Source organism: Cricetulus griseus, assembly GCF_003668045.3.
Source record: "Cricetulus griseus strain 17A/GY chromosome 1 unlocalized genomic scaffold, alternate assembly CriGri-PICRH-1.0 chr1_1, whole genome shotgun sequence".
NCBI classification, from domain to species: Eukaryota; Metazoa; Chordata; class Mammalia; order Rodentia; family Cricetidae; genus Cricetulus; species Cricetulus griseus.
This window is the reverse complement of record NW_023276807.1, coordinates 45,418,162-45,433,752: the sequence shown is the minus strand read 5'-3', so window position 1 is coordinate 45,433,752 and position 15,591 is coordinate 45,418,162. Positions and strand designations below refer to the sequence as shown.

Here is a 15,591-nt window from a genome sequence, read left to right as displayed (position 1 = left end):
ACAATAATGCAAATTAAATGTTTCTACTTACTACTTACAGAACATTCTATAAGTGCATTACTACAAGTGCAAGGCATGCATATGTTCCACATAATTGAAATATAACTTCAAAGCCTGATGAAGCCTTTGGGGTAGCAGTATGAAATACATGAATTAACATGGTTCATTTGAGGGTTCTTTAGACCTATCTGATTTGGGGGTCATACAAAAATATCTTGATGCTATTACTTATTTTCATTTTCACATTAAAGATTTACATAAAAACATTAAAAATTAGTAGCATATGGAATTGTTATCGAGTTAATAGAATTGCATTAATATTCCTGGCAGAAGTTGATTGCTAGCAGTTGTAGGACTGGGTGTGGCTTTGAGCTAGTTATCAGCTGGATGTTATCTTTGGCTCCTAGAGGTCACCTACAGATTATTGATACTCTGGCTTTCCCCCACTATGGCATTTACCTCATCCATTCAGCAAGGAGAATCCCTGCTGGCAGCAAATGTACTACCAAGACAGTTTTATTTGGCATAGTAGGTACAACATCCCTCACTTTTCTATATCCTGTTTCTAGGGAGCAGTCACACCTGCTCACAGAGAGGGGTATTGCACAAAAGCATGGACACTGTGCAGGGATTCAGAGGAAACTAAACATAAATTTATTCTTCTCCCAGGTGTCTTCAAGGTTATCAATACTTTAGTGACATCTAAAGTCCAAAATGTCCTTTATTATTATTATATATGTCCTTTCGTGTATGGAAGAGATTCCTAGGGTGCACATAGTTAACTCCTACACCACAGTTGCTCTTAATCTGTGTACTTGTGAAACTAAAAAGACAAGTTTTATAATCCAAACATATCCAATATTCAGTGATAGAATAGGCACAATGTAAAAAGCTATCAGCATTTTGATTTAAAAAGAAGGAGATTGAAGCCGGGCAGTGGTGGTGCATGCCTCTATTCCCAGCACTCGGGAGGCAGAGGCAGGCGGATCTCTGTGAGTTCGAGACCAGCCTGGTCTACAAGAGCTAGTTCCAAGACAACCTCAAAAGTCACAGAGAAACCCTATTTCTAAAAACCAGAGAGAGAGAGAGAGAGAGAGAGAGAGAGAGAGAGAGATTGGTGAGGCATATGCAGGCAGTGAGGAGGTAAGAGCATAAGCACTGCTGTAAGTTGGAGACTAGCCTGGTCTAATGAGTGAATTCCAGGCTAATTGAGCTACATATACAGGCTTTTACTCTAAAGAACAAAGCGGGGAGGAAACAGGAGGTTCTAAAACCTCACCATAAAATTAAGAGCTCGTGTTTGGGTTTCAAGATCCAAGTCTAAGTCTCCACAGATATCTCTGTCACCCCTTCCCTTTTTTTAAACCTAGTTTTAGCTTCAGCTCTGCTTTGGGTTTTCCTTTATGTCATCATTGAGAAACAGAAGCTGGAAACTTACTTGGTTCGTAATCCCTGCCATGTCAGGAGAAAACCTGTCTTACTTTGGGGTCTCAGGAAGACCCCAAAAGGGCTTTATTTGACACAGTTAGTTGATCCTTAGATTCTGTGACTAGGATGGTATGTATGATTAGTCATTCTTGGACAAGCAACTAGCTCAAGAATTAATCTTAGGATCACTCTTACTGGAACTAAAATGCACAATGCCCAGTAAAATGTTTAATCATGAAATGAAGAAAATACTGTGGCACTGTGTTTTGAAGGAGAGATTTTCAGATCTAGATTCAAGCAAACAAAATATCATCTACATGCAATTAGTAGTCTAGTTTCTGCTGAATCCCCTCTGTTCCAACTCCTTCATTCATCTCACAATCTGCAATGTGTAGATATAATTCCACCAACTTCCCATTTGAAAGAGTAAGACAAACCAGCTCTATGCAGCATCCCTATTAGAGAAGCAGTCAATGCAGGGAATTGATTTGATGAGAATAAACTTCCTGCTCAACCTGGCAGTCAGCCTTAGATACTCATGATACCAAAACAAGACAGCTGCAGCATGATCTCAGAGGTAAGACTATCACATCACTCTACACAACAATGTGAGATGTGGGGGAAACCAGTAAAGGAAGGGATGCTCAGAATCACAGCCAGAACAGAGACCATTCCCTTAGCTCCACTGGTAGAGGTTCCATTCCCATCAGAAGCTCATCAGCTCACATTTATTACCAAGTTGATCTGTTGTCTGTGGGTTCAACTACAGCCTAGTTCACCTAGCAAATTCTAGATCAGCCAGAGCTACACAGACCCTGTCTCAAAAGAATCAAAAGAATCAAAGATAAAAGAAAACCCTCCCCTTATGAATATCTGTATGAACAAGTTAGAAACCAAATGGTTACACATTTCATACAAATCTAAGTATTTTTTAGGTTAAAAGCTCCTGGAAAATTCCCCTTGGTAACTGCCTGGTCATCAGGCAGGTGCCTTTGAAGTCACCAATGGAACAAGCAGGAGCTGAGATTTCTTGAAGGGACATATATTCTTTATTTCCCTTATTTTCACTTTTTGGTCTGGTTAGCTCCTTTTTGATGTTTGGAGTCTACCTGAAATTTCACCTCCTTAGAGAAGCTTTCTCTGGACTGTCCGTCCTCTGAGAGTCTGATCTCTCCTTTTTAGTCAGTGTCTGAAACCTGTTGAAGTTCATTGCAGTTCACACTTAGAGTATTGTTAATTTTCTTGTTTTCTAAAACTTTCTCTGACCCCACATTATGCAGGGATGACATTCTTTTGATAATCACATTCCTTAGTACTCAACACAATGTCTAGTGTGTGGTTACCATCAATGAATATTGGATGGGAAGAACACCTAACTCCAGTAGTTAAGACCTTGTCATTGTTAATGGAGGTTCTACAAGGACTAATTCTTTCTATTATCACACAGGGTAAAAGAAACTGTTTTTTATATGAAGCCTAGAAAATAAGTAAACATAAATTGATAATATTATTTGATAACTTTAACATTGGAAGTTCTAAATACAAAAGATTTTTCCTAGGGTACTTAGACTTTTCTCATTTTAAAAGTATGTACTCAGTCATATATGGATTTTAGACATAAAGCAAAGGATTACCAGTCTACTATCCATACTGCCAGAGAATCTAGGAAACAAGGAGGACCCTAAGAGAGACATACATGGTCCCCTGGAGAAGGAGAAAAGGACAAGATCTCCTGAGAAAATTGGGAGCATCAGGGGAGGGGAGAGGGAGTTAGAAGAAAGAGAAGGGGAGAAGAGGAGGGTAGAGGAGGACATGAGGGAGCAGGAAGATCCAGTCAGGGGAAGGATAGAGGAGAGCAAGGTAAGAGATATCATAATAGAGGGAGCCATTATAGGTTTAAAGAGAAATCTGGCACTAGATGACCCCAACTAAAAATCTAAGCAATAGTCAAGAGGCTACCTTAAGTGCCCTTCTCCAATAATGAGATTGATGACTACCTTATATTATATCCTAGATCCCACAGCTAAACACTGGGCCAAACTCCTGGAATCCAGTTGTAGAGAGAGAGGAGTAATGAGCAAAGGGGGTCAAGACCAGGCTGGAGAAACCCACAGAAACAGCTGACCTGAACAAGAGGAGCTCATGGACCCCACACTGATAGCTGGGAAACCAGCATAGGACCAATCCAGACACCTGAATATGGGGGTCAGTTTGGATGTCTGGACAATCTACGGGGCCTCTGGTAGTGGATCAGTATGTATCCCAAGTACACGAATGGACTTTGGAAGCCCACTCCACTTAGAGGGATACTCTCTCAGTCTAGAAGCATGGGGGAGGGTCTAGGCCTTGCTCCAAATGATATGATAGACTTTTAAGATTCCCCCATGCAAGGCCGCACCCTCTCTGGGGAGCAGAAAGGAAACAGGGAAGGGATAGAAGGTTGGTGGGGACATGGGAGCAAGGAAGGGAGAGGGAACTGGGATTAACATGTAAAACAAGCTTGTTTCTAATTTAAATTTTAAAAAAGGAAAAAAAAAGTATCTCCTCTAATAGAACAGCTCTCACCTGAAAAATCAATGTTATCAAAAGCATAAAATAAAAATGTTTAATTCCCTTTCAAACCTGTGTTAAATTCAACACAAATCAATAAAACATTTTTCAAGGCCAGGAGGGATCCATTTCATATTTAGAAGGCAAGTCAATGAATAAGAATATAACCTACACTGTACTTAATTTTAAAAAACAAATGAGCATTTTATTCTGTGGTTAATGTGTTATAATAATGAAGTCTTCTTTACAACCCAAGACCAAAACAATGTAATGGCACAATAAAGCACATTTTGTTGTTTTTGTTTGTTTTATTTTGTATAGTCTTCATATACCAGTAAAAATAAACTCTTTAATAAATAAATATATATAATAAATATTTGTAAATTGAAAAATGTATAAATAGGTCCATTCTTCTAAAAGAACTGTTCCATCTTGGTGTGGCATATTTTGTAATTCAAAGTCATCTAGAATTTTGATTTTTTGTTTTGTTTTATGTATAATGTTATTAACCTGCAGATTTCTACAAGGTCCTCAGAATTTATGAGGCAGTATTATGTCATCTCAATCTACTTCTTCAACATGAAGTATCTCTTCTTAAAGTAACTGTCCAAGTAAACATTATCCAGAGAGGTGAGGCATAAGCAGCAAGGTTCACATTATCCACAGATTAGCTGATTTCAGCTTCAATCAACTAGTAAGACTGAGCCAATGAGTCTGAGGAAATAGAATCCATTTATGAAGAATGATCTTGCTTTGCTTCAAGTTAATTTCTTATTCTCAATATTCTTCATAAATATAGTCTCTCAGTGAAAAACAGACTGTAATGTTCTGAACATTTTCTTCAGTGTTATTTAACTGGCTCTGGGTTGATCAAGTGTACATCAGTAGGTCTTTGTATAATTCTGGAACTCTTTCTGGGTCCACTGGTCTTGGTAAGAAATGGGTGAATTTCTGATGTCTTTTGGACCTGGCACCATCTCTTGGAGTTCCATCTTTGTTAAGTGCTACAAAATACCTTCGGCCAGTGTCTCCATGTTTATATATGTTGGATGAATAGGTATTATACCAGTTCTCTTCAAATTGCTCCCTAAAGATGCATTCAGAAGTCAATTTCTCCTTTAAAAAAAGAGAAAAGAGAGAAATACAGCATTTTAGAAATGCCTTCAAAATAAGTTCCCCATAAAAGTCTCAATTTTCTATATTATGTCTTTGTTTATAGCTATATTCTAGTAAAGTTAAGTTATAGTGTTTTGTTCATACATCATATACAAATTTTTCCTCAATATCACTTTATCCAGTAGTTCAAGGAACTTTAAACCAAATATTCCAACTGTTGATTTTATTTTCAAATATGCAATTCATTTTTTGAGCTTTCCTGTGCTCTGTATTATCACCATCCTGCCACCATCACTAAGTGGGGCTGTAGTTTATCTTGTCCCATCATGAGATAGATACCAAAGTCACAAACATTAAATCTCTGCTATCAAGTTGGGATAGTCAAGATCTTGCTACAACTTAAATTCCTAACCAAAGTTCATCTCTTCAAATCAGATATCATCTTATAAATGTATTATTCAATGATAAATTCCCCATGATTGGCTTCTGAGTATGTTATTATTAATATCAAGGAAAATGAAGTGGAAGTCCAATGGTTTCTTATATTTTCAAAATATCTCTCTCTCTCTCTCTCTCTCTCTCTCTCTCTCTCTCTCTCTCTCTCTTTCTCTCTCTCTCTGTGTGTGTGTGTGTGTGTGCATGTGCGCGCACACACATGCATATGTGTGTCATATATACATCATATATACATATATTTTAAAGGTGAGATCAGAATTGTTTATTCCAACACATACTGTGAATATTGTGTGTATGTGCTTTCTCAAAATTCTACTAATTGTTTTGTAATTCTGTCTTCATATCACCAGACATTGCATCCTTTTTGTGTTTTTCCAGAACTGACACCCAGTGTTCTATTTCTGGTAGGAATGATCAAAATATAGAGGAATCGGAAAGACTCAGGACAGTGGCCAGGAAGACCAGGTGAGATTATGGCAATAATGGTTGAAAATTTTAAAAATAATGCTGAATGGCTGTACTATGACCTCAACACACTTAAATTTCGGATATTGGTTTCTAATTTTTACATATAAATGTGTAAATATATAATTTATGTCATTCACAAATAATGTATTTTGATAGAAATTTTAATTAAAATCATTATTTCAAGAATTATAATAATAATTGAAAATGATAATACATACGGATCCATAGAGTTCTCCTTTGTCATTCATTCCAAGGTAGAGGCCACTGTCCACACCTCTGATACTGACTAGTCCCACGGCCACACTGATGAATTCCAGGATACCTGAAGTTAAAAACAAAATAAAGATTTGGATTAATGAACATATAACTACAGGAAGGACAGTGATAAAGATCAACACATTTAAGCATTCAACAAATAAATGGAAGTTACTGTCATTGTGGATGTATAGCTGGCAGAGTTATTCCTGGTCTTCCATGGCTTGACCAGTTAATTACAACCATTTTCTATGAATTATTTTTATTTCATTTACAATAATCAGACCAATCACATATACTTCTTATAGGTATAGCATTATTTTGAAGCTTCTAAAAGGCAGCTTTTGGGCTGGAAAGGTGGCTCAGCAACTAAGAGCACTTGGAGCTTATGTTGATTTTTTTCTATCAACTTGACACAAGCTAGAGTCCTCTCAGAAGAGGGAGCTTCAATTAAGAAAATGCTTTGACTCAGGTTGTCCTATGTGCAAAGCTATGGTATTTTCTTGATTGATTATTGATATGGAAGGGCCCAGCCCAATGTGCAGTAGGATCCCCAGGCAAGTGGCCCTGGGTGCTGTAAGCCATAAGAAGCAAGCCAGTAAGCAGCATTCTTTCCTCAAGGCTCCTGACCTGCCTTCCTTCAGTAATGACAAATGAAATAAATCTTTTCCTTCCCAAAGCTTCTTTTGGTTCCTTTTTTTTTCCATTTTTCAAGACAGGGTTTCTCTGTGTAGCTTTGGAGCCTATCCTGGCACTCGCTCTGGAGACCAGGCTGGCCTTGAACTCACAGAGATCCACCTGCTGATTGCTGGGATTAAAGGTGTGCACCACCAACACCCGGCTTGGTTCATATTTTATAACAGCCATCAAAAACCTAACTAAAATATTGTTCTTGCAGAGGACCCAGGTTTGGTTCCCAGTGTCCAAATGGGAGAGAACAACTAGCTACAACTCCATTTCCAGAGGATCTGACACCCTCTTCTGGCTTCTGTGGGCACTGCAGCACACATGTTGTCCACAGGCATATATAAAGACACATATAATATTTTATTTTAACATAATAAAAATGTTAAAAATAAGAAGCTAATAATTAATTTTTACCTCAACTTTAAAAAAAATCTCTGATAGTAAGGAGGGAAGATATCTTTACTCCCATGTTACATAGACAGAAACTGGGGGTTGAAAATATTGACTGAAATGCCTTTGTAACATTATCATGGGACATGGCCTTTGTAACTGATAAAAATGATGCTTGCCCTAATCTAATGGTTCTACTTCACAACATGTGGAATTACAGTAGTTTCAAGACTTTGTAGATTACTAATGTGCTATGTCCTATTCCACAATATATAAAAATAAAATGTGCAGTCCAGAGAAGTAATAAGGCTTACAATTCACTATATATATGTATATGTATATGTATATTAGCCAAATACCAAGAGTTTAGCATATAAATAGATTTTTATATGCATAATTTTCTGTAGTTATTTTGATGTATTAAGAGAAAGACTAATTTTGAAAGCTCTCAACTTAATACACTAACATACTACAGTTCTAAAAGATACACTGTCTTTCCATGTGACCTTTTTTGCTGTACCCACTAACCTTTAGACTAACGATGCCTTTTTCTGGTTCTTTCCTTAGACTGCTGGACAAGTGTTACCATACATACTGTGCTTGGTTGGATCTGCCTTCCTTAATAGCTTTTTGCCTCCACCCCACCCTAAGCTTTACAAATAGCATAAATGTGTACCATTTAGCCTGACTCTTGCTCTTAAGTCACTTCTTGATTTATTGTATAAGTTCCTGTTTGGACACGTGATATCCCCAAAGCCAAGAGAAAGTAAGAATCTGACTATTTGCTGATAAGGAAAGCTCTCTTCTACCCAGAGATTAATTTGCTCTTTGGCAAAACAAAACAAAAACAAAAACAAAAAAACATAGTTTCTTAGTAAGACAGATAAGCTCTTTGGAACTGTTAGGACTTTCAGACTACTAGAACTCTAGAGCTATCAGGGATCTTACAGCACAAAACACTACTAAATACCCTGTAAATGGCTTGAAAGAGCCAGTTTTCCTAAGAGGCTAAAGCAGGGAAGGTAAGATGCAGCAGGAAGGTCTAGACTCTACAAGACAAAAGCACAATGGCAACTGTGGCATGGGGGAGTGGAGGAAAATCACACCCATTGCTAAGCTTCTCAGTGAAAGATCCATGTAAGGAACAAAAATATAAACCTGAAACATAATTGACATAAATATATATAAATGGAATCTCACCCAGGATATAATTATAAATGGATAATTACTTTAAATTATATTGAATATTCACTCAAATTAAAAAGTATGTGTGGCTGTTGTGCACCCAATCTTTCTACCCCAGGACACACTCCACCTACACATTAAGTCTTATCTTAAGATAATGCTGTCCAAAATATGTAATTACATAAGTAAAATGATTACACATGTCTTTAGAATAATTATATCCAATAGTTTTAACTTTATTAAACAACATGTAAAACCTTATACATAATCAGGCATAAATGATTTTGCAATGTTTCATGGAACTGATGGGGGAAAGATTATGTGTGTTTTTGTGTCCCTCCTAAAGATTTTAGCCACACTTTTAAATTCTGATCCTTTTTCTCGACAAAGAAATAGTATACCACATAGTAATTTGCAATCGTTTGATTCTTAAATGAGATTTGACAAGTCTTTCTTATTTATAATATGAGGTGGCAACTAAGCTAATTCTTTTCCAAAGAATAGACATGAAGCACTTTCCTTAAGAGGTAATCACAGATTTTAGGTAGATTTTCTAATGCCCAGTGTCCCAGAAAAAGACTTGGAGGTCCTTTGTCTTTCTGGTATCATTTTCAAAGCCAGCCTTTTCTCAAATCATAATAAACAGGTGAGTCAACCCACAATGCAACCACATCAGACAAATCCATGGAGAATAGAGGAGAATAAAGGAAAAGGCTTTAAATGAATATGTTTGATCTCAGGCTACACTTTTTTCCAAAGGAATGATTCTATGTTTACGTGTTAGGTAAAGTCTTCCTTCTATACTACTGTGCAGAGAAACTCTGCTAGAGAGATTCAGGTAGCTCAGATGGGATATTATTTTAGCCTCACTGAGAACTCTGTTTATGTTCAATTGATATGGTTTTAAATTTTTTAAGATTGAGTTTTTATTTGTTGTGTTCAAATTACTATAAAATTATTTTACTGGTATTTAATATCTTAAATAGCCATCCTTGATTTGGCGAGCCCCCGTGGAGGGCCCTACCCTCTATTGGGAGCAGAGGGAGGAGGGGAATTGGGGATTGGGGGAGGAGGGAAAGGGAGAAGGGATTGACATGTGAAATTATAATTTTGTAAAAATAAAATTAAAAAGTAGCCATCCTTGGGGTTTTTTTCAAAACTCTTATTTTAACACCACAGAAGTATTTTTTAATGGATATCATTTAATACTTAGTTATATAGGTACTAGCAAAAGAGGATGGAGAAGCACACTATGTTGTATACATTAAATATTACCTTGTCCCATATCCTCTGGCAGTCAGTAGTGATGTCTAGGCCACTCAGAGCACTTTAATGTATCACAAAGAGGTTGTTCCTTTAGGTTCACATACTAATATGTGTTGTTCTCCTTTCACATAATCATCATTATTTTGTTTCTCTACACAACACCCCCACAAAAGCATGACTTAAGTCAACACAGAATCAAAGTTATATTTTTCTAAACAATCATAGAAGCTTTACAGTGTACTAGCAAGAATATACCACACCCATTCCTAAAGGATCAGATTTCAGTACAGCTCAATGAAGGTTACATGTCTGCAAGTGTTCACTTATCTCTTCCAGTAGAATCTGTCTTCCGAGGAAACAGAACACTGCAGTGGAAGAGATGACAACTACAGTACAAGGGACTTGTAGGAAGAATGTCCTTACTCCATTGGTATGAGGGAGAAAAGTTAGATATGCTTACATTTAGCCCCCCAGCTCCTTTGACTAAAAGAGCTACCACATCTGGGGAGATTTTTATGTGATGAGTCGAGTCCAGTCATCCTTAAGGGACGAGAACTGGGCCGCCTGGTGTCAGCAAATTCTTTAGATTCATAATACCAGCCTCCTCCATTTAAAAAACACTTTCCAAAAGTGACCCCAGGTTGGCCACTAGGTCATGACACTCTTACTCACAGTCAGTGGGAATTTGGGAGAGATCAGTGGAAGCTGCAAACACGTGGGTTTTTAAAAGTCCGTTTTCTAAGCCCTTAAGTGCTGCCAAATGCCCACCACATGCCTACTCTCCCATCTAAGGTTACACGTGCTCCAGGAGTGGAGATTTACACTTCTGCAGAGTTTTAATGAGCATTTCAAGTGCAAAAGGAAACGGGAGTGTGCGGATGAGATGGGGGTGAGACAAGAAAGAGATGAGATTGTCCATAGTGAAAAAAGAGCTGTGTTGTGCTTCCTCGTGCTGGTGACAAATAAATGATATTGCGTATTTTTTAATGTAATAACACCCTCTAATGACATCACAGGTTAAATAAGGAAAGTTCCTTGAGCATGTTAGCAGCAGGTTAACTGATGGGGAAAAAAAAAAAAAAGTGTAGCCACAGGGGAGGGAAGTATCCCAGGATATTAGAATCAGAAGGCCCCTTTAGCAAACCATAGGGTTTAACCTATCTTGTCTGTTGCTCAGGCAAGAAAGCAGGACTCACCGAGGAGGGTGCTTGCTAGTTACCTGGCTGGACCGGGAGTAATTAACTGTAGAAACTGTACTGATCTAATCTAAAATTTAACCCCTTCTGCTCCCGGGCACTGCTGGCTGGCTGTATATAGAAAAGATTCTCTGTGTTCCCAGCCGTATCTTCTTTCGCTTTCCCATTTCCTCTTACCTAAGGTCAATACCAAGATCTCTGCTTTCGCAGATTTTCGCAATTTCTAAAGGGAATCTTGGCCAGGTGGGCATGCTCGGTCCTTCTCCCTCCTCCCTCTCTCCCTCTCCCTCCACTCCCCACCCTCTAGCCAGCAGCTCAGAAAACTGTGCTCAGGCAATCCTCTAAAGAAAAACTATGAAGATTGACATCCTGTTTAAGAACCATCCCTTCAGAGTGAGAATTTGGAGGACTAGCTGCATAACTGCGGGGCATGTTTTAAGAACTCGTTATTAATTTTCAAAGAATGGACACAGAATTACAAGTGTGGAAAGAAGAGAACACGATGTAGGAACCTCTTAAAATAATAAAACTGCCTGGGAAGCAAGAACTGCAGGGCAAGGCTGGGGGGAGGAGGGCAGGTTTCCTAGTCCAAGACTTGGGGCCCCCAGGCAGTAAAAAAAACAGAGTAGCATCGTACCCCGCGGTAAAGAACCCATCCACGCTTTCTCCTCCCACACCCTGCAAGAGGAGTTGCGCTCCTCCATGGCAGAACAATTTCTCACAAGCCCAGAGTCTGGCACCTCTCACCCAATGGGTTCAAGGGTCTCAGGTAGCAGGCAACCCAGGCTCGCTCCGCCAGCGTAGAGGGAGGGAAGTGAGAAGAGGATGAGAGTTGAGGGCGCAAGGGTGGGATGCTTGCTTGTACCTACCGAAGAGACTGTGATCCTGCCGGGTGCCCTGCACACTGCCGTCGGGCAGAATCTGCAGGTGGAAGCCGGTTCGGCAGTAAAGCTGCCGCCGGCGCAGGATGCCATGCAGGTGCGCCAGCTCCACGGAGCCGGGTCCGCCACCTCGGGCACCCCGCTCCAACGCGCCCCGCCGCTCGCCAAGCAGAGGCGGCCGCTCCCCCGCAGGAGGCAGCAGGAAGTGTGACCCCACCTGCTGGCCCAAGCCCTCCAGGCCGCCCAAGAAGGCCCCGACTTCGGTTAAGGGAGCCATGGAGTGGCCCGATAGGAAGCTTGAAATTCCGGAAAACAAGAGAACCCCAATAAAAAGTGGAGCGAGGGTGGCGAGGCTAATGTAGAAAACTTATAGCAAAATAGGCACAAAAAGTTAAAGCTGGGTTACTCCTGTGAGGTCTCTGCAGGGACAGTGCACTGCAATGTCTTGGAAGCGATCTTCTCTCCTTGGGTAGGTGAGAGCTGGCTGCTGGCTTTGCAGAAACATCTAGAGCTGAGGCTGTTGATTTGGGGCTGGGGCTGGGGGCTGGGGCTCCAGCTCAGCAAACTGATCAGATCAGAGTCCTGTGTACACATACACTCCCGGTATATATGCGGGTCCTCTTGACATATGCTAATCAAGTTCTTTCATGCGCGCCTAGGAGGTTGGTTTTGTTTGAAATCTTAAACCAGCCTCCTCTCAACACGTTTTGCTCTTCGGAAGTGACTAACCCCAGCACTTGGAAAACTCATTCCTGAGCTTGGCCAAAGTCAGTCAGCCAACAAATTCAAGGAGGCTCACCCGACCCCCTGGTATTCTGGATTGTCTCTAGGACAACCACGATGTTGTCCGGCCGCTGCTGTACAACCACCTTTGATGTGAGCTCATTTGCAGAGATAGATCGCTGGGAGAAGGAGCCAAGCTTACAGAATACAGAAGGGGGAGGGGGCAAGAACCGGAGATGGGTGGGAGGAGGAAAAAGAGAGTACGAGAGAATTGGACTCCTTGGGAGCTGCTGGGAGCCTACAGTGGACAGGTGCAAAGAAAGGCAAGGAGGGAGAACGGGAAAAGGCGTTACCCGAGGCTTAGGCCTGCCTAGACACACATGAAAGGAAAATCAAAGCTTTGACAGTTTAACTCACTAATTTTAAAACACTAATAAAATGTACAGGCATTACTCTTTTCTTTTATCATTTAGATGGGGGATTTTCTTTACATAATCAAGCTTAGGTTGGGAACACCCTGCCCCCCTTCTCAAGTTCTCTTTAATGTTTATCTTAACTCAGCAAATGATATAACCAAGATTGCTTTATATCTATGTGGAACTCATAAATTGTGTGTGGAGGTCCTGGGCTTCTCATTGGAATAATAAAATAGCACAGTGCAATCATGAATCGAGGGATTAGGAGTACATCTGAATAGGCTGGTTCATAGTCTCATAGTTTGCTGTGGATACAAAGTAAGTGTCTAGAATAGCATAATCAATGATGGAACCCTGGGGGCTCTTAGCCAATCTACGAGCACTTCCTATTTCTTCACTGCAATTTCCTAGAAGCTAGCCTTATTTTTTTTTTAATTCATGCTCTAAGCACACAACTAAACAGAAAGGTTCTTGATAAGTGCTTGGGATTTCAAATATGGCTGGTAAAAAGTTAGGAATACCGAAACATATCTACAGACTAAAGATTGGCCTGAAGGAGTTAGACATATATGTCTACTTAAATGCTAAAATTTGGAAGACTAGCTAGCCTCCAGAGCTAGCTAGTGAAATGTGTAAGTGGCAGAGAAGTTGAGAATCACTGGTCAGACTTACTCTTTCCCTATGCAGAGAGTTTTTAAAGAATAGCTAATATTAGACTTTCAGTCTTGTTTTGTGCTCTATTCAGCAAAAGCCTAACCTTGGGAGCTCAGATGGATTTGACTGGTTTATTTTATTTTCTCTAAATGTCTCCTCCCCCATCCTCTTCTTCCTCCTCTTCACCTTCTCTCCCTCCTCCTGCCCCCCTCCTCCTCCAGCTCCTTTGGATAATTAATTGGCAGGTGCTTTAAAGGAGGTAAAGTTACGCGTTTTTGTCACTACAGGCCTAACTACTGACCCTTGTGGAACCCAGCTATAAAAGAGCCCTTAGAGCAAGTGATTTACTGTTGATAGACACAAAATAAAACTACAGCCCATGCTATAAACAGCAAGCAGATCAATTACTTTAGAAACATACATTGGTAAGTCTCTTTTAAAGGTTGCATCAGGTAAATGTCATATTATTTTACCTTTCCAATAACAGCAGCCTGTTTTGTGGTGGGACCCCCAAATCCACCATAATCAAGATTTCAAAGCACATCTGTGTAAACATTATCGCATCAGTGTAAAGCATCAGCCAATGAGCTTTTACTTTGAAGCAAATCTTCTTAATTGCAGTGTTAAATCAAAGAAAGTTAGATCAAAGTTGTGTGAATCTCATAGCGGGATAACTCAGGTAGCCAGAGTTTATACATTGATCACTTTTAAAGAGGGGATGCTTAAAGGTTTTAAACTGAGATCAAGTGCCTTTTAATGAGGTTTGTTTCAAGATCTAAGTTCTATGCAACATATAACACTGTTAATATTCCACAATGAATATATTATTGCCACCTGCTCCTAGAACTATTGGTTTAGTATGTATTTCCTCACATGAACACTTTCAATGGTAGTGTGTAATTTATAGCTATTAGAATTTGTAAATCTCTTGCATTGCACACACATGCACTGTTGTGCACGTGCATGCACACACACACACACACACACACACACACACACACACACACACAACTTTTCAAGCATAGTCACCAAAGCCCAAATACTGTAATAACAGACCTCCCTTGTCTTTGTGTGTCATAGCATTTTTGTGTGTTTTTCTATCACTACAATAACCCAAAGAGATAGGCATAACCAGGTTATTGAGGGGGAAAGTCTTGTATTCTACTGGGTTTTAGTTCAGAGTCAAATATCATTTATTTGTAAAATAAAGACAGCACCACTCCATAGTTCACTGTACTCAAGGTTGCTATGAGACATAAATGTGAAAATACACACTGAAAAGAAGTTTTAAAACTATAAGGCTTCCTCTGTGTATAAAGTCCAGCACAACTTCAACTGTTGGGCAGGCTTTTTGTTTTGTTTTGTTTTGTTTACTTTGTAATTCAGCAAATGCAATTTGTCTGAAATGCAAAATAAACTTTTTTTTAAAAACCCAAACCAAAGCTTTAATGTGCAAGTCTTGAATGGTGCTTAATGCTATGTTATAAAAGACCAGAATAGAAACAAAAAGATAAGGATTTCTTTTGTTTGTTCTAGTCATGTGACAGGAAAAGATAACGCTCAAGTTTTTTTTGCACATGCTGTGATGATATCATGGGAAGTTAAATAATTTTGAAGAGTGTTTTACAAGGGTACATTATTCAACGTTTAAGTATACACTGCAATCTAATCAACGTTACCTATGCTTCCTAGAGACCCCACTTGCCTTGCTGTTATACAAATATATGGTATGATTTTCCTTACACAAAATGCAGTTTCAGTTTTCCAGACCATATAATCCTATACACCTTTTCAGTCAGCAGACTCTTGGTAAACATTTGTTTTTATACATTCGATGATTCTATATGTGCTTCACTTAAGAAAAAATAGCTCCCTTAAAAGTCGTGATTCACACCTTAAGTAAAACAAAACTCCCTATGT

The 15,591-nt window shown here is 39.3% G+C and overlaps 1 protein-coding gene across 1 annotated transcript; it reads right to left on the bottom strand.

Moving 5' to 3' along the window:
* Positions 1-4,792: 4,792 nt before the first annotated feature.
* Positions 4,793-12,155, bottom strand: Fgf20 (fibroblast growth factor 20). The gene is made up of 3 exons (XM_027391014.2): positions 11,867-12,155; positions 6,237-6,340; positions 4,793-5,094 (listed from the first exon to the last, which is right to left on the bottom strand). Exons 1-3 carry the CDS (start codon positions 12,153-12,155, stop codon positions 4,849-4,851), a joined length of 639 nt encoding a protein of 212 aa, XP_027246815.1. The 3' UTR covers positions 4,793-4,848.
* Positions 12,156-15,591: the final 3,436 nt, after the last annotated feature.